Source organism: Planococcus citri, chromosome 1 (genome assembly GCF_950023065.1).
Source record: "Planococcus citri chromosome 1, ihPlaCitr1.1, whole genome shotgun sequence".
NCBI classification, from domain to species: Eukaryota; Metazoa; Arthropoda; class Insecta; order Hemiptera; family Pseudococcidae; genus Planococcus; species Planococcus citri.
In genome coordinates this window covers 46759861-46778842 of record NC_088677.1, presented here as the reverse complement: position 1 = coordinate 46778842, position 18982 = coordinate 46759861, and the positions used below count along the sequence as shown (strand labels likewise).

General features: G+C 33.1%; 1 protein-coding gene across 2 annotated transcripts in view; it reads left to right on the top strand.

Moving 5' to 3' along the window:
• The window catches only part of LOC135832324 (calcium/calmodulin-dependent protein kinase kinase 1), a 93060-nt gene that overhangs the window by 12858 nt on the left and 61220 nt on the right, over positions 1 to 18982 (top strand). The window contains exons 1-3 of one of the 2 annotated variants that reach the window (XM_065345498.1): positions 3630 to 3994; positions 7271 to 7359; positions 13332 to 13440. In XM_065345498.1, coding sequence (XP_065201570.1) covers positions 7344 to 7359; positions 13332 to 13440 — 125 coding nt within the window. In that variant the 5' untranslated portion in view covers positions 3630 to 3994; positions 7271 to 7343. Of the gene's footprint in view, positions 1 to 3629; positions 3995 to 7270; positions 7360 to 13331; positions 13441 to 18982 lie in introns of those variants that run through there. The other variant, XM_065345497.1, reaches the window with a different exon arrangement.

Below are 18982 nucleotides of genomic sequence, written 5' to 3'. Positions count from 1 at the left end.
TGAATAATACATATTATAGGAGCCGTACAGGCGTACCTACCTTTTTTGGTATATTATATTGGTACTTTATATTTACTTACCTATTGCATAATTCATCGAGTCAAGGTCAAAGTGATTCCTTCGGTTATTCATGACGGAGAATTTTTATAATGAATTTTAATTTTTTTGGGGAAAATCGAAAATAAACAAGGTGTCGGCGTAAGGTACAAGTAAGAAGACACGAAAAAATTCGCAAGGTTTTTTCAAAGTGGAAAAAAAGAACGAAATTACGCTGACGACAATGTTCATTTGATAAACCAGTTTTTTCAGCAAATTTAGGCGTTTAAATTACCTTGATTGGAAACACCCCGTTAATAATAGAATTTCTACGCTGTACTCGTATAAAAGAACAAAGTTGATACGTACGTATTTATACGAAGGTGAGAGAGGAGTTGAAAATGAATGACGAAGATAATCTCAAGTTTATATGGAGCTTCTGCATTGCTTTTGATGGCTAACCGAGCCAACTAATTATACTCGCATAAATTAGGTCAACAAAAAGTTATTGTACTGAAACAATGATAAGTTCAAGTTATGTTCGATAATCGACATCATTCATCTTCAATAGGCTGCATCATTAAGTATCTATCGTTTAGTTGATTATACGGTGCAACGTATTCAAAGTGTAAGAGTGATTAGGAAATTACGCAAGTGATTAAAATTTACCGAGTATTCATATAAGTATGTATAACTATAAATAGCGTTTATGTATTATAAATAAATTTACCAGTGGCGTGAATATATACCTACCTATACCTACATTGCTTTGACGCCTACTCCGATGTTTAAAATTGAACTTTCAAAAAGATAAAATTGATGAATACGAGACGAACTTGGTAGTAATAAATTATCGTTTAGTAAATCGATAATTTAAAATACAGTACAACCAATAAAATTTACTGCCTTATGTGTATAAACAGGTTTCGAACGAAATATGACATTTTAAAATATCTACTTAACACGCTGTCTATTAAAATGTGAAGTATGATTGTTTCCGAAGGGCCCATTTACAAGTAGGTATGGATTTCTTTAATGCGCGCCATATAAGAAGCATTTCAAATTTTAATTAGCTGATTGGTATGGTATCCTTTGGGTACCTATAAGTAGATAGCCACGTAATTTACCTCGGCAATGTACTTATGTACTATGCATGTCGTACTTCGTGTTCGTTTTGTAAGTATCATCAATAGTTCATGAAACCTGGTTCATTAATTAATTGATGCTAAATATAGGTGTAGCCAGTATGAGTGTAGGTATGTGATGATTGTTTGAGCATAATGCTTACTCATGTGTATGTAGGTATTTGATTAAATCTAACACGTGTTTTTGAAATGAATTAGGCTACCTACAAGAGTACCACATCATGCGTATATGCTATGGAGGTAGATAGGTACTTATCTTTGATTTTGATTTTTTTCATTTTTAACGGAATGAATCAACAATTTAATATACCTACCTGTTGATCAAAAAAAAAATGAAAATAAAAAAAATGGCGTAGCCTAAAGTCTCTTCCGTAAAAAAAGTTGTAAATCAATGGATTATTTTTACGCTCAAAATTGATGATAAAAATCTGACGTACCTACGTAATATCAGGAATTTGACAGCCTTTTTCCTTGTCTCCCAAGTTCTTAAGAAACAGAAAAAACGTAAAATCCAATGACTTCACGCGTAATTTCGGAAATTCATTATTTTTTCTCTCAAATTTTTAATGTCAAGTTGATTAAGAAAAATCAAGATTTTTAAAATCGATAAAAACAGGAAATAGTTGGAAATCAAACGTTTATTTCTATATAGATCTATTGGTAGGCAGGAGTACATTTATTTTGTTTCCGACTTTTTTTTTCTCAGAGTGAAAAAAACTCGAAAAATGTAATTTTTAGGTAGGTACTTTTTAAAAGAACGATTCCTTTATCATATGTGTAGAATTTCAAGAGTTGATTCTGGTAGGCCAAAATACTTATCACGGGACATAATTTTCCCCCACAGTTGAATTGAAAAAGTAGTTGTAAAATTTGTTTAAAAACCCCCTAACTTGCGTTTTGAAGATGTTTTCCAATTTTTGAAATTCCTAAAAAAATGGCCAACTCTACGACTTTTTACTTTGAATTGAGTACATATAAGAATCAAAAATTATGTACCTATCACTTTTTAATTTATTGATTGCAAACAAGTCAGACACTTAACTTGGCTATTAAGTATTTATCAACGTGCTGTGTTGAACATCTAATAAATAATAATTCAATTTAAAAGTAGCTGTGAAATCTATTTTTAAAAAAAGCAATAATCGAGTTCGTTTCTTAATTTCAGAAATTCAATTTAATGCGCTGCCTAATAGTTATGAAGTACCTATGTAAGTACATATGTACGTACATACCCAATGTAACGTCAAACGTGCCTATAGTGCCTACTATGTACATTAGATTAGGTTAGGTTAGGTTAGGTTAGGTAGGTTAGCATATTTCACGTCTCCATCAAGAAACCTAGTCGCCCGTTGTTTGTTGCGAACGTAATCGATTAAAATTGTCATTTTTATTCAATTAATACTACTGAATCGCGCATTAGGTTACATTTTATTTTATCACTATAACGATCAAACTGTAATTAACCCGATATTCTATATTTATAGTCGTGATTTACGTGAAACAATAATCTTTTTGCAATTAACAAAAGCCAGCTGAACACTTGAACAATGTTGCCGCAAAAATAACTCATTTAAAACGTATGCCTACCTATCGAATTAATTTAATGTTTGAAAATGATGCGTTTGCAGCGTCTGAATAAAAAAATATCAAATAAGTACCTACTCACTATTATTAATATTTTCAACTTTTTGTTGCTCAAAATGTTCAAAAAATATTTGTCGATGAAAATTAATTTAGATACTTTTTACATTGGCTTTTTTGTGATTGATTTCTGTATTAGAAGCATTTACGACATGAGAATTTCCAATACATATTTCTGCAAAAACTCACCCATCTTTGTCATTTTTTGAAGAAAAATTATTACCTACTGGCACTTGGTAGAGGCATGCATTTTAAAATACATATAAGTATTTGTTTTAAGGCAGCTCCGAAGTTGAGATGAGTATGCACCACTTGAAGAATCTTCTGAATGTCGGAAGTGGGAAATTGATTGATCTTCAGCCTAAATAGTACTGAAGATTGTAAAGAGCAGTAAATTGATTTTTTCGTCCATTGTGGTTCATTTCAATGTACATATATGTATGCCAGTAGTAGGTATGCATATTGATTGAAATTGAAAAAAATTTAGAAAAAATTAATTAATAGATAGGTGAAGGTATGTATGTATAATATGTAAATGAGTATTCGCTTCCGTTACCACGTGTAAACTTCAAAAATAATCCGACTCGGGTAACTTTCGTTCGAAAGAGTGACAAGTTGACTGGTTTTGTTCGCAAGCCGACTTACCTTGAACAGAAAAGTATTTCATTTTCGGTAGGTACTAATTTAACGTCATAATTGTTTCATTTTTGCACAAATTGGATACGTCGGTCGTAAGACAACCCATTGGCTTTTACGTAAACAGAAATATAATTAAAGAACGATTTTTACGAACATTTTACTTCGTAATGTTCGATTGTTTACGCGCGTCTTGATTATCGCAAATTATTTTCACGAATATAACACTTATAGTACCTACTTGAAGTTACCTGCATTAAAATCCATATGTGATGTCGATGTGGGTATACCTAACTTATTTCGGCTGCGTCTAAAACGTCGAGTTTCGCGATTATGTTACTGTAAAGTGTAAATATTTGGCATTTTTTCGCCATCGGTTTGTTCCGGTAAATTTATTTCATTCATTTGCGCTAAAGTAATTTAGCGAATTATTGAAAAAGTTTTAGTGCTTCAGTGCATCCCCTCTGTGTGTGATTGGTTGTTTTTAAATAATATTATAGATGTGGATCATATTGAGAAGAAAGAAACCCGAGAAGGTATGTTTTTGCAAATTCCCAACTATTCGAATGAACGAATCATTTTTATAATCCAAACACCTACTTACTTCATATCCTCTTCATCACAATGAAATTGTACGTCTATTCAAGTGCTCACCTAATATACATACCTAGGTATAAATGTACATGCATATGTCTGAAATCTGGTTTTGAAAGTGAAAATTCCGAGACTATCCAATTTATCAAGAGTTTTAAAAGTTCATCACCTCCATGATGTACTTAGTTACGTGCTTTTTGTTACTCACCTTACTCGAATATCATACCTACCTACCTACCTACCTACCTGCCCTACCTGTAGTAGTTGATCGTACTAGAAACATATTATGCTTATATTTCGTCGCTTTGAAAATTTCGCTGATAAACCCCTGGTGGTATTAAAATCTTTTCGTCGGAATTTGACTCTCAGTCAAATTACAGGGTTTCATAAAATATTTTGTGAATTTTTAGATTGTATTGCTTGGTATTAGGAATAGCGGGAAGTAGAAGTACCAAACATAAAGAGAAAGAAGCAGGTAAAGAATCTTTAAAGAATTCTGGAATTCACTTTAAACGCATTTTAAGCTTAATAAAATTGTACGAGTACCTACGCCTTCGCACCCGAATGTTTTAAATAATTTACCTATACAGATACCTATAAAAGATACCTACATCTACCTCCTACCTTTGCATTGTTGGTTTCTCATTTTCTTTGATAACTTCTTTATTATTGTATCTTTTTATAAACCTCATTCAAAATTTTAACAATCGTGTTGAGAAAAACAAAAATTTCGAATGATGTAACCGCTCACTCAAGTGCCTACTTACATAAAAACGAATAATAAAGTTTGTTAATGATTTACCTACGAATACGATGTTTCAAACTGAATTTTCAGGTAGGTAGGTATTGTCCGGAAAAGTATTTTCATAACTGGACAAATGTTCTTCAATGGGATTTTTTTCTCGTTTTGAGGTCTACGAGACGTGTTCTAATATGGAGAATTTAATCATATTCTATTTTTTCAAAATACTTATTACGTTCTTACGGTTTCAATTTTTTCATTTTTCTTCGGTATTTTATCTGCGTCAATATTTCGTTACGTAGGTATCTATAAGACATAGGACGGTAAGTACAAGTACATATTACGAACACGTAGTGAAACGTTGACGCGAATTTGCAGTGAACCAGAAATTTTACCCAAGTAAACATTCATGTACATGGATAGGATCAAGTTTTTATTGCTTAAATTTTCTAAAGCCGTTTGGTGATTTCAGTTTTTACCGTCCTTTTTTTTTTTTTTTTTTTTTTTAGAAAACAGAAAAATTGCAGATAAGTTTTGAAAATTGAAAATACTTTCCGTACTTTCCGTACTATTGCGAATCAGAAAAAAAGTGATTGAAAAAATCTTGTAGTGGTACCCAAAATCATGGAAATCAGAGAGGGAAGGGAAGTCCCATGAAATCACACGATTATTTCATGAGTTTTCAAATCACATAATTTAAACATTTTTGCAGGAAACATATCAGTTTATTAGGTACTAGTCTAGTATTGAAATTTTTCGTCTATAACAGCTGAAGTTAAGAAGGGACTGTGGATGGGTGATGTTTCTGGCTTAATTTTATGAGTTCGATTTCATAGTTCATGCTACATTCTCATCATTCATTCGCATTTTTTGACTATTAAGCAGTTTATTTGGAACCTGATTATCGCACCTTTCAATAAGTTTTGGTGACATTCCTAAATTGGCCCATTTTCATTTGAATTGAATATCTAGGACTTAACTACCGAATATTCAGGAGGGGAGTCAGGATGTTTATCTGCGTATCGCTTACGAGCATTTTCCTTATAGGAGCTATATTTTTGGAGAAAAAAACGAAAACTCTATTTCTGGATAAGAGTTATAGGGAAATTTTAGTATATAGTGCAGGAATGCAGGGTGACACTACAGCATATGAGTATTTGTAATGCAGGTATATAGATATACTAGGGGGCTCCGCCCCCTGGCCGCTTCGCGGCCTCACCCCCGTACTCGTTCCTCGGGCTTCGCCCTCGGAACTCGCTCTTGGGGGCTGCGCCCCCAAACCCCCCCATCGCTCTCCCTTTTCTCTCTTAGAGCTCGCTTTTTCAAGGTTGCCCCCAAGTCCCTTTCCTTACAACAAACTATATATTACTAAGCAAAATGAGTAATTGAAAAGAGAAATACTCGGCTGAGAAGTATAAGTTGGATTTTTTGTTTACTATTATTTTGATGATAAATAAAATGCTTAGCAAATTGGAAATATTCGGCTGAGAAATTAAAGTTCAAAGTTATGATTGTTCAAAATAATGCTTATTTGATTTTTAATTTTTCATGCTTAAACTAAAAAATTTTGAATTACAAATGTTTTATAACATATCTACACGTCATAAGGAATATTTTGAAAAAAAAATGAGCAAAATCGGTTCAGTTTTCATAAATTTAGAGGAGGGGGCCCAAAAATTAGTTTTTGGGCCATTTCTCCCTCTGTATGGAACCAAATCGGTTCAAATTTTGGAATTCGGTTTAAAACGCAATTTGGAAGAAAGTGTATTTCCAAAATTTTTTTATGTTGATTTTAGCCCCCTTTCTCCGAAATTTGAGGCCCTTAAAATCAAAATTGGGCCTTCGCTATAGTTTTCGCATCAAGTACTCGTCGAGGGCTTTCTTTTAAAAAAAAAATCAGCTTCCTAGGTGTAATGGGGGCCGAATGAGAGCCTGGTGAACTTTTTTTGCTTGTAGCTTTATACTATAGATTTGGCATAGACATTATGTCTATGATATTTGGACTTTCATCATTAGATTATTTTGCTCGCGCGTTTAGCTATTTTGCTAAGCAACAGATGAAATGCTCATATTTTTTTCAAAGCTCCAGGGTATTCAAGTATTGATAAAACCAATCATTTCATTAGGTGATAAGCGAGAGTATCATGAGAATTGCTCTACGAGCACACTACACCACGACACGAGTGTATGAACTATGAAGTAACAAACATCATATATTACATAGTAGAGATGAAAATAATTTTGAGCTGAAATAGTTCTAAATAATTTCACTTCGCCATAAATTTGCGATTGATGATTACAATTTTTTTTCTTTCATTTTTTAATCACCCGGTGATTTATGAATTTCTCGCAAAAAATAAAAACTCACACGAACAACGACGACGACGACGACGTGGAATAATGCGTCAGACAATCTCATCTCATCTCATCGCATCGCAATATCTAATAATCACGCGTATATTTTTTTGTTTCGCAGATTCACGTCACTAGACGAATTGATAGAGAGGAGGGAACCTTGCAAACGGTGATTACAGAGTAGGCGATACTAGATGGCAATGGTCGAAGGTAAGTTAATAATAATTATTATAATTACGGTAAATGATCCAATTATCAATAGTATAATTAGGTGTTGTATATAGGTATACGTATACGCGATAATCCTCTAAAAAAATTTATTCCAACGTTTACATTTGTTTTATTCGGTACATTGTAGCTCTTGAGGCGTCTTACGTGTCAAGGTTCATTTAGTCTAAAGGTTAAGGGTAAACAGCAGACTATATCTTCATTTTTCTCCTCGCATCATATGCAAAAAATTTCCGCTCTTGAAAAAATTTAGGCAGCGTAAACACTAAACAGCTTGCGTCAACTGTTTTATTTACTTATTTGCGAAAAACATATGTCGCAAGTAAATGTCGCGCCTTTTTAGCATCCTTTCTGTTTCTTGTGAACTATCAGTCGTGCTTTTTCCATTACAAAGTACTCTGTACACTGAAAAAAATGAACAGTACTGAGTGCCTCAAAAAGAAGGTATTCAATGCCCGTTTCGTAGGAAATTTGGGATACGACGGAATCAATGTAGTGAGATCTCGCATGAGGGATTCATTACATTCTCGCAGCAATGGCTACTAGCACTACTACATACATTTGAAGGACACGCGATGTGTCATTGTGCAATGTAATGAATCCCTTGTGCAAGGTACTCTCCATCTTATCGCAAATTCCCTATAAAAACGGATGCTGAATACCTTAATTTTCAAAAATTAAAAACAAGTGGTAGGGATGAGTCAATCTGATAATGATTTTCACTACTGTTATACTCGCATTTTTTAGAATTTTTCATGATCAACACTTTTAACGAAAAATCTGTCACCTATACCTCATGGGGATTCGAACTGGGGACCCTACGTTTCCTAACTACCTGTCCTACCTATTTGGCTATCAGAGCACTACAGCAATGAGGGCATTAGAAGGACATATTTGCGTGTCTGAAAATTTTTGTCACATACAAAATAGGCGTGGGAGCAATATTTTTGTGTATTTGTGCAGAGAAGCAAATGAAGTTTCAGTAGTATTTACAGTACCATAATTTTTTATGAAATATTTTGATGGACAATCATATGAGTTCTCAAAAAAATTTCATGACCTCACAAATATTGAGGCAGACTCTATTTAGGTAAGGTTATGTTTTATGTTCCAAATCTTGAATCAGGGTGTCAATTCTAGATCATCATCATCACTCTTAATATTCACCTTTAAAGATCTCACAAAATAATTAGAAAAGTGATCCTAATTTGTCCCCCCTATTAAAATTTCACACTTTTGTTTATGCTTTTTGGATTTTTTTCTCAATTTTTTTTTTGCTTGTCCCTCCCCAGAAATTGTTAGCTCGAGTGAGATAAATTAAGCCATGGAGTTTTTAACCACCTTTGTAAAAAAAATGAGTGATGCCAGGGAGCTTGAGCCCCCTCCTCCTGTTTCACAAAATATAAAAAAATCAATGTAGGCTACTGGACAAAATTTTGGAAATTGGAAACTTCCTGGAGCCCAAACTCCAGCTGGTCTTTGTTTTTTTGGCTTTTACAAAAACAAAAAACATTACTGAATATTTTATCAGTATCAAGTCGTAAGTGGGAAAGTCCTCTCTCAAGTTATAAAAAAATGTGAAAAATAAAAAAAAACAATTTTCATATTTTTGCATCACAATCCTGGGATTCAGTCCATTACATTGCTATTTGAAAAGGGCTACCTAAACCTAACTAACATTTCTTTGGGGGGACAAAGGGAGATTTTTCTTTCAAAAATACTGTTAGAAGAATTTATTAGACACAAATCCTGAAATTTTAAAGAAATTATTCATAATTTTTATGAATGCTATAACAGGCATGGAAAGCAGCAAGTCTTCATTTTAGTTCATTTTCATGCAATCACAACTTCAATTTTGGAAACAGATACACTGTTTTGTAAGGAACGATTACATATATCCGATTGAATATCGTTACATTTCTGCAATGTACATGATTACTTTAAAAAGTGTATTGAAAACCGAAAAAAAACTGGAATGATTGCTTGAAAAACAGTACGTTGTCATTTTACTTCGATTTGATGTAATCATTACCTCGATTTCGGAAACCAATACATGATATTATATGCAATGAATACACCCATCTGATTGGATATCATTGCATTGATTTCATGTGCTCATTTCCTGAAAAGGCAGATTCAATGCTTGAAAAGCGGGAATGATTACATTTAATGCAGTAAGTTTCGTTTTTACCCAGATTTAGTTCAATCATTACCTTAATTCTGAGGAATAAGTGCACTGTTTCGAAATTATTTTTTTCAGTGTAGTATACTTTTCCCGCTGAATATTCCTCTTTAATGCGACGAAATAAAAAGTTTTTCTTTTACACGTACCTATCCGATATACCTACCTTTACCTATCTATCGTCTCTCGTACGAGTACGTTTACCCCGCATCATTGCGAATGACGTAAATGTTTTTTTCTCCGTCTTGCTTCTCTCGGGTTAAACATTTTTTTGTTAATTTTTAAAGCTGGTTGCTGGTTCAACATGGAAACTTTTTCATACGTATCGTTTGAAAAACTCTTCTCGTTATAACCGAGTAAAAAATATGAAAAATGTTGCCTCGCCTCGTTTAAATCTGTAAAATAATCTTACTCCAGACTAATTCCACCCTCATTTATACTCTTCAACTAAACTAAATTTACCTGCCTATAGGGCCTATAAAAGTAAATTAACGTAAAAAGCTACCATTTTCTTTCTCACGTATTTCCAACTTTGTTTAGGTTTAATTATAACGACTTTTTGAAAAAAATCATCTTTTGGCGACAGTTTTTCTCTGTCGTTGTTCAATGACGTTCAATTCTATATTACCTACCGGTATTATTTACCTACAATTCGCGCGATATCATGAGATCGCAGAGAAATGACGAGATACGAGTAGGTATATAATTTTATAAAATTAATCAGAATCATTTTAAATCTCATTAATTACGTATTTTCGCGAATCGCATTTACAAAAAATTCATTCGGAGCTCAACTATAGGTACATATACCTTACCTATACAGAAATAATGTCATCATTGAGAGTTAATTTTACATCACATCGTATCTTCTCACGTAAAAAATTTTCTCCACGTAATTAACTTTATCGCTAATAATAATTATTGCGAAACGATATATCGTAAAATAAACCTCGCACTTGTTACTTTTAACTCGAGTAAAATTATTTTCTCATCGCTTCGTTGATGTAGTTTGTTCACGCGTAAATTTAATCAGCCTTTCTTCATTAGGATTTGTTTAGCTCAATGAGTATGTGGGTAGGTATAAATAGGTAGGTCGTTCAGATTTTACAAATGAAGCCAAATTTGACTGGGGAATTGATTTTAAACAGTGAAAATTACCGTATGTGAATTACATAGTAGGTAGGTATCATATACGTTTTAACCAAGGTCTTGATCATTTTAAAATGTAAAAATCTTGTACCTACCGGTGCAAATTGAAAGTGAAAATATATCTCTCATAGAAAATCATAAGTAAAGCGATAACGTTTAATACTACTGAATTCAGTTCAATGATAGAAATTATCAAGTAGTCTTCACGCACTCACCTACCCACTCATTTTTCTGAATTATATGTGTAAGTACATTAGGTACCTACTACCTACTTAATTGAAATATCGAGTAAATTTTTAACAAGTACCTAATACCTATGGGAAAAAAAACTACAACCAGCAATTCAGTTTTATAAGGTAATCAAGTTTTCTCCGTTTATGTACTGTGCATATTTATGTACTTCAAACACATTTTGTGAAAAAGTTTTTCCAATTGTAAAAATAATGTAAAGAAATATTCAGTTTTTACACTCATTTCCAACAGAACTAACCGCGTACCTATTATCGTATAATTATGTGCAGTTTTAAACGTTCATAAATAAGTAGTTCGGTACTGATACGCATACCTACCTATATTTTGAAACGGATGAAGCATGTTAAAGTTGTGTGCCTACTTTTTCACTCAAAGTTTTTAATTTTGATTCAAAATTGTTTCTTTTTTGAGAACTGTTCGGCATCTTAAAAGTACATAATGTAAGTTCAAGTTTTTCACGTAAAAACTGAAGGAGAAAATTTTTACGGATTAGTAGGTAGATAAAATTGTAAAATCATCGAATATAAATTTTCATCTGACCATTACCTACAAAGCCACATTACAGAATCTTCAAGAATGTTGATAAAAACTTAACCTACGCATTAACAAAGAAGAATGCAGAAAAATTATTGAACATGCCGAAGAAAAATCGAGAAAGCTGACAAAAAACAATTTCAGATCAAATTTCAGCTCCTAAAATTTGTGTTTTAATTTGTTTTGAGAATTTCCAATTTTCTCATGAAAAAAATCAAAATTTGATCAAAAGATGTGGAACCTTCGCAACTCGTCGATTCTACTTGAGCTCAACTTTGGCTCACTGAAAGAGCATGTTGACTCACACCTCAGAACTAGATTTTGAGCTGCCAACGTTGATTTTTCCATTTTTGAAATCTGCTTGCATGCTAAATTCGATTACGATCATTTTTTTAGCCGATCTGGAGCCTCCGGCAGCAATTAACGTGATTATTTTTCTCCAGCAATTTCAAATCGACACAGAAGGCGTTGTAATCAACTCCACCAGCTGAAAATTTTACTTTCTCGTAAGTCATAAGTTAAACACATTCTGAATCGATTATAAGCGGTGGGGATGGGGGGGGGGCTCGTCTTGACTTGCAAAAATAGGCGAATTTGGATTTTTTTAAAAGAGATTTTCAACTGGAGCCATTTTTTTCAAAACTGGTTGGATATGAAGTGGAGCAGTGAAACTGCGAATTTTTAAGAAAATGCTACCTCTCTGAGGACCCATAACTGCCCTGCAAGGACAGCTTCGAAGCTAAAAAATTTTCTTGGTGACTTTCAACTCATAATGAAGATTTACACCGATACGTTCAAAATCGTTGACTTTTTTTCCCTATAAGTACACCTTCTATCCCTTTTTTCATTACTTCTCGGGATAGAAAAAATCTTCCCGTGGGATGAGGTCTAAGTACGAGTAACATTCCTAGGTATGTATGTACTTACTGTTGGATACCCTCATTCTTGCTCTTTCGTGTTTACATGCTTCATATGGGGATAATGTACTTATTTTAGATACGTATACCTAATCTGATTAAATATTCATCATTCTAAAATGATTCACAATGATTTCAAATTTTCTTGGAAAACAACTCACGAAGAAATAAAATCCCAAACAAAAACAATCGAGCGTTCGGCGAAATGAAAAAAATAGCGTTATTTTGAAAAAACCAAAGTATTCTAGCGATTCCAATATCACGCAGCCATTTTCACACATACCTACATACACGAAAAATATACGTTTACGGAGGGGTCTTTATGTTTAAAAAACGTATCAACGGCGGCGCCCACGTCTTTGATTCCTGTTGTAGAAAATGCTTTGTAACCAAAGAATTCGAAATAAGAGAATGGAATCGCTTTCAAGATGAAATTTAATACACTCTGAATTTTGATCGGATGTTATAACACGAGACAGTTCTTCTATGTATTTGTATTTGTTTTTATTCGCGAAATATATACTGAAAACTCACGCGTCGCGTTGATATTCCAACGTAAAATTACGATTATTGAGAATTTTCAAAGTTTGAAAAATTATTCAAACGAACGGATATTTAGAAACGAAACCGCTTGTATAGAATCATCTGGAGGGTTTTAAACGTGTCACGTAACCAATCACCTATACGAAAATTTTTAGCGTGAAAAAGCGTTCGTTAGGCTGTCAACTTTTATACACACCAATTGGCAACTTTTTAAAACTTTTCATATATTCGGGTAACTTTTGTAAAAGTCATTTTTCCATAAACCCTTTTCTTCCTTCTCTACCATTGCGCTATATTTACTGTAAATTTCGTCGACGTTTTACCGTCTCATATATTTTAACGCGGATTTTCAAATCGTATTACGTTTCGTATTACAGCAGCACCGTCATTTGGTTGGTTTACTGGAGAAGATGGAAGGCTCACTGCTTCTTGTCGAGGTATTGCAGTCCACACCACCCAGAACAATGAAGTGGAAGATGTGAATAGGTAAGTTTATGCCGATTGGTTATCATTAATTACGTAGTAGGTAAATATACTTACGTACGTCGTACTCGTACATACTCGTATTAAGCTATACGTACCTACGCTTCAAAAAAGTGATTTCGGTTGGTAGTAGTTAAGTACTTCTTTGAATCCATCAATATAATCTTACTTCGAGGGATTTATGCGTTCGTTTCATTTAAACTAAGTACCTATTTACTTATTTTGATCTCAACATCTATCTACTCCGTCTAAATTTTTCTTTCTCGAGGAAAAAAAGCGAGAGGATCCGAGCCAAATAACTTCAATTTTGAACCTAACTATACCAGCCACGTCTGCGAAAATATTGAGTTCTAATATTTTAATTTTAAAACATTAAAACTAGTTGAAATTACCAAGAATCATTGAATGAATCAATCAAGGGAATGTACGTAGGTACACGATAATAATTGGATTGTAATAACCACGCTTTTCTGAGAAATTGGAAGGAAACGTGATTGAGCTCACTTCTTAACAAATCATTTTCAAACAAGTAAAATAAACGTGGAAGTAAGCTGCAAGCGTAATAATCATACATGTAACTTACGTTTGAAATAAATGCAGAGACATCGTAATATGCGAGAAGATTGCGAATGAACTTGAAAGGAAGGCGTTGCAATAGGCAATTTATTAGCGTCACGCTGGATTCGTATTTCTTTTTATATCTCAAGCAGTCTTCATTCTTATTGTTTCATTTTCTGTAATTTCAGGATTCATTTTATGTTCAATATTTTTTTATTTATTTTTTTTTTTGGCGAAAATACCTAGTGTTTTAATTTAGGTAGGTCTAGGTACACTTCATTACTTGTTAAAAAATTTTTAACTAAGCATGAACTTGATATTCTATTCATCAACATTACTTGATTCAACGAGACTTTATAGATTTTTACCTCTAGGTATTCTGGATTCAATTTTCAATTCTTCGAAATTGAATCGCGCAAAAGAAATATTATTTTCTCAATACCTACTCGAACCAAGAACGTACACCCAGTAAGTAGGTACATACGAGTATACATATTATGTACCTATAATATTAAATCATTCATCGAGTAAATCATTTTTCACCTGAGTATAATTGTGACTATATTCGAAGGTCATTCAAAGGCCATTCAAAGGCTACCGCAGAATTATGAAATAGATGTGAAAAATTCCTGAGAAAAATTCAGCGGCACTTTTAGCCGTCGGCGATGTCTATTATTCTTTCAGTTTTAGGGCGAAACGAGGTCTGCAACTTATTCCCAAAAGTACGACTTCTATGTATGTAGGTACGTTTTTCCTTTTGTTGTTAATTTATCACCTCGTGTTCATTCAGACGCATACATCTTTCTTATTTTTACAAAATCCGCGGTATTCTTCAAGCTCTCTGTTTGCGAGAGTAGTTTTTTTCTTCTTCATTTTTCATATACTTCAGCTTTTTGTCGAACATTTGCTTTCGCTTTATTTCCAATCGTAATGTGTGAGGATGGGGAAGTGCCTGTATTTGCATATTTTTTTTAGTTATTTCACCACCTTTGTAAATAATATACCTATACCTACACCTACTGGTGTATGTACATTGACGAAAAATTACTACAAAACGTTTGAATTAATCATTAGTCATTTCTATTTGTAAATGCGACAGCTTTTTAAGTATATATCGACACAAACGGTACCTACTATTTACTGAATACATCGACTGCTTATACATGATTGGTTAAACATTAAATTGACATTATTTACCGCAGCAAAATACCGTAATGTAGGTTGACAGGGTTATTTAATAAACCCTTTTTATAAAGCTAAAGCTTTTCATCGAGATAAATAAAGCTCATTTGTGAAACAAAATTTACTCCGTTATTTTCCATATCTTTCCGTTGCTAAAGAAAACACCCTCCAGTTACGTTTAAAATGCTCAATTCTGATTGAATATTAGGTAGGTAGGTAGGTAGGTAGGTAGGTGCAGTTTATTTACAAAATCAGATAGGTAAATATGTTGGTGCTTTTATATTTGAGAGATTTAAATTGATTCGAGGAATTTTTTGTTCAATTTGTGGTTGCAATGTATTATTCGTTTTACGAATAGAAAAAAATTATAGGATATACCCCGTAAGTAACCTTGAGACTGGGTTGCAACGAATCATTTGAAACTGTAATCCGCAGATTCGAATCATTTTTAAATGATCCGTGATCCGGATCATATTTTTCATGGCGTGATTCATCGTGACCGCGGATCACTTCAAAATTCATATAAATATGAAACCAAAAATGAATGAAAAAACAACGGTAACAACCAGAACCGCATACCTACCTATGCTGAACTGCTGAAGAATTTTTCATACAATTGTTGGGTGGAGTGAAATACAATGACTCCTATTAAGAGTGCGTATTTTTAAATTCTAGCTAACGAAATTTTTGAATAGATTCTTCGTATAACGTTTTTTGTTCGTCTCCTCGAGTTCTATCTACTTGAATTTTGGCAAACGATTCCCGGAACACCCTGTACAGTGGTCTGGAAGATGTTGTACCTGGGACCTGTAGGATCTACACCTACCTATACGAAAACAAGTGAATTTATGAATTGGTACCCAGTAGGCTATATGTGACCCGCTCTGACAAAACCGACCATTTCGACAAAATTTCAAAAAATGTTTTTTTCTCAAAAATCTGATCTTTCAACCCTTAAAACTCATTTTAAACATCATTATTTTGGACACTTTTTTTTGTCGAAACGGTCGGTTTTGTCAGAGCGGGTCACATATACTACCTAAATTTCAGATAATTGTTTTAAACGAAGACAAAACGTTAATCGGTCATGATCAGTAACCAGATCGCTAACAAAATACAAACTCACTAAATTAGCCTGATGTGTATTACCTACTTAGTATTGTTAAAATGATAATTTAGTAGCTTTACCCATTTCCATGTTTATTTTTCTATTTTTATGGTCAAGTTGGGGGTCGTAACATAAGTTTAAATTACTTTTGCTTTCTCTTCGTAGTAACTCGCTTACCTAAGTATATTAGTTTTTGACTTTAAAACTTTCTATTGGGTCAGTTTCGATAGCTATTATCGTGCAACTTACTAAGATAATCGGTGATGTTGCAGACGCAACATTAACTAGATGGGTAGAATATGTTTTATACGGGTAGGTGGGTAGGTAGGTAGGTAGGTAGGTAGGTAGTTAGGTAGGTACATTTTAAGTAAAACTTTGACCCATAGAACTAAAGGGAATAAATTTTAATTATCTGGAACCAGAAAAAATGTAAATACAACAAACAGGAAGTGTCTACTGAACAGATTAATACAAGCCATCACCTTAGACGAATTACTATTATTTCATCTTGCAGCACAATACCTACTAGGAATAAGTATTTAAAACAAGAGATTCGAAATACCGCGTGATGTTTTCATTTCAGGTAGGTACACCTCTGGCTTTGCATGTAATGAAAACAAACCGATGGTGCCATTACGTTCACCGCAGATTTTAAAAAGCTATGTTTATTTTTGCAACGTACCTACAACAATGTCTCTTTTGGAAGTTTACACTTACAGCTTTTGAACCGTTTTTTTTTCTCCTTTTTTTCCCAACAACACTGACAAAGATATATTGATGAAGCTGTACAGATGGAAGCAGTGTAGCGGTTTTTCTGTTTCATTTGTTATTAATCTCCGTCAAGTAAAGCTCGAAAAAAAATCTATAAATCTGTTTCCTAAATCTAGGTATCAATTTTCTTCTCACGGAATGTAGACTCTTCTATAGGTGTGGTTTATTTTAGAAAAATTATTTCCTCGTTGAGTTGTATAATTTATGTGAGAGCAGTATAATAAAAATTTCCTTTTGGGAAATCACTATAGCCTATAGGTAAGGTAGGTATGCGATGACGTCGATAATCAATGATGAAATATAATCAAACCTTTGGGAAAGGTTACTAGAATAGCTTTATAGTTAGTAGGTATCACTCTGCAAAGCAATAAAATGCTGTTCACCATCGTCCCATTTCCATTATCATTCGTGAGATGTACCTATAACACGAACATATCTTTAATGGTACATCAGAGGAAAAATTGTCGTCAAGTTAGATGTTTCTTATTCGCTTCTCTTGTTAGAAAAAAAAATGCGCGATGTAATGCATTTTTTAATGATTACATTCTTAGGTCCTGTTTCATCCTTCTGAAAATTCGATTTCATGTAAGTATGGTAAAACATTATTCGAGTATCCTTGATGATTAAATTTTTCTATCTTTTAACAAATTAATTACCAGTACGAATATTGCTTATCGACAATAGGTTAAAAATAGCCCTAGATGGAACAATTTTTTTCCATTTTAAAGCCATCAAAGTTTTTTTTTTTTTTTTTTTTTTGAGCTGTAGGTCTATTGAAATAGCTGTTGAAGTAGGTCTAGGTGCTTCCCGATGAGATACCGTGCGTTAAAATCCATTAATTAAATGAACTTTTTACGGGAGGGTTTTCTCAGTTTTTCCTACTAACGAAAAAGAGTTGCTAGCTTTTGTTAAACGTAGATAGAAATTAAATTAATTACTACATTTGATTAATTAAAACAACTCGCAAAGGAATCGACGAGGCCATGTTATGTGGAAATGAAATGAAAGTAGGTAGCCCCCTTGTATAGCCTACCTATTACCTACGCAATATAGCGAATTATTGAGAAACCTCGTTAGGTACCTACCAGGTACTTGAAAAATACAAGTGTAAAATCTTACATTTATTCTACTACAGTATCGACAAATTTTTTGCCACTTCAAAACTCGCGAATAACGCGGCTGGTCGTTCGAGAGATCATTAACAACCCTAAGTGTACATTTATGCCACAAAGAATTTTTCGAACATAAAATAGGTTTCAGCGAGTAGGTATCTAATATGTTTGCTGTGAAAGGCAAGTAGAAAGTTTTTTCCTCTTTAACTGATCCGCCCTTATTTTCCTGTAACTTACCTACAAGGATCATAGAAGTTACTTCTCGTCGTTGAATTAATAATGAAATGATCGAAGCAGAAAGTTATATTGGAAAAATTAAGTAAATACCTACCATGTTAAGATCTGCCAAAAAACTTTTAATTCGAATCAAATTGGTATCAATAAATCAAATCTGGAAAATTTGTTTATACCTACTTAATTGATTTTTAAAAATTCAAAGATAGGTAATAACGATGAAAAGCTTTCCACGAGTTCTACGTTGTCCAAGTCCTTAGTTTTTATTTACATGTAAAATAACGGCCCGTTTTCATGTTTTTAAAAAAATGAAATTTTAATTAATCTTCGTGAAAACTTCCTCGTATAGTTCCAGAAAAGTATGCAACGCAAACTGGAATTTTAAAACGTAGGTAAATATTTTTCGAATTTAAATTAAAACTTTAAACTCGATTGTGAAAAATGTAAGAAAAATTATTGAAATTTTGTACCATCTTCCATCTTCAAAGTAGATTTGTGTTTTTCATTATTGTTTAGTGTAGGTAAACTGACAAGAGAGAACTTTTCGTGTATATTTTATGAAGGCGGAACATACGTAACA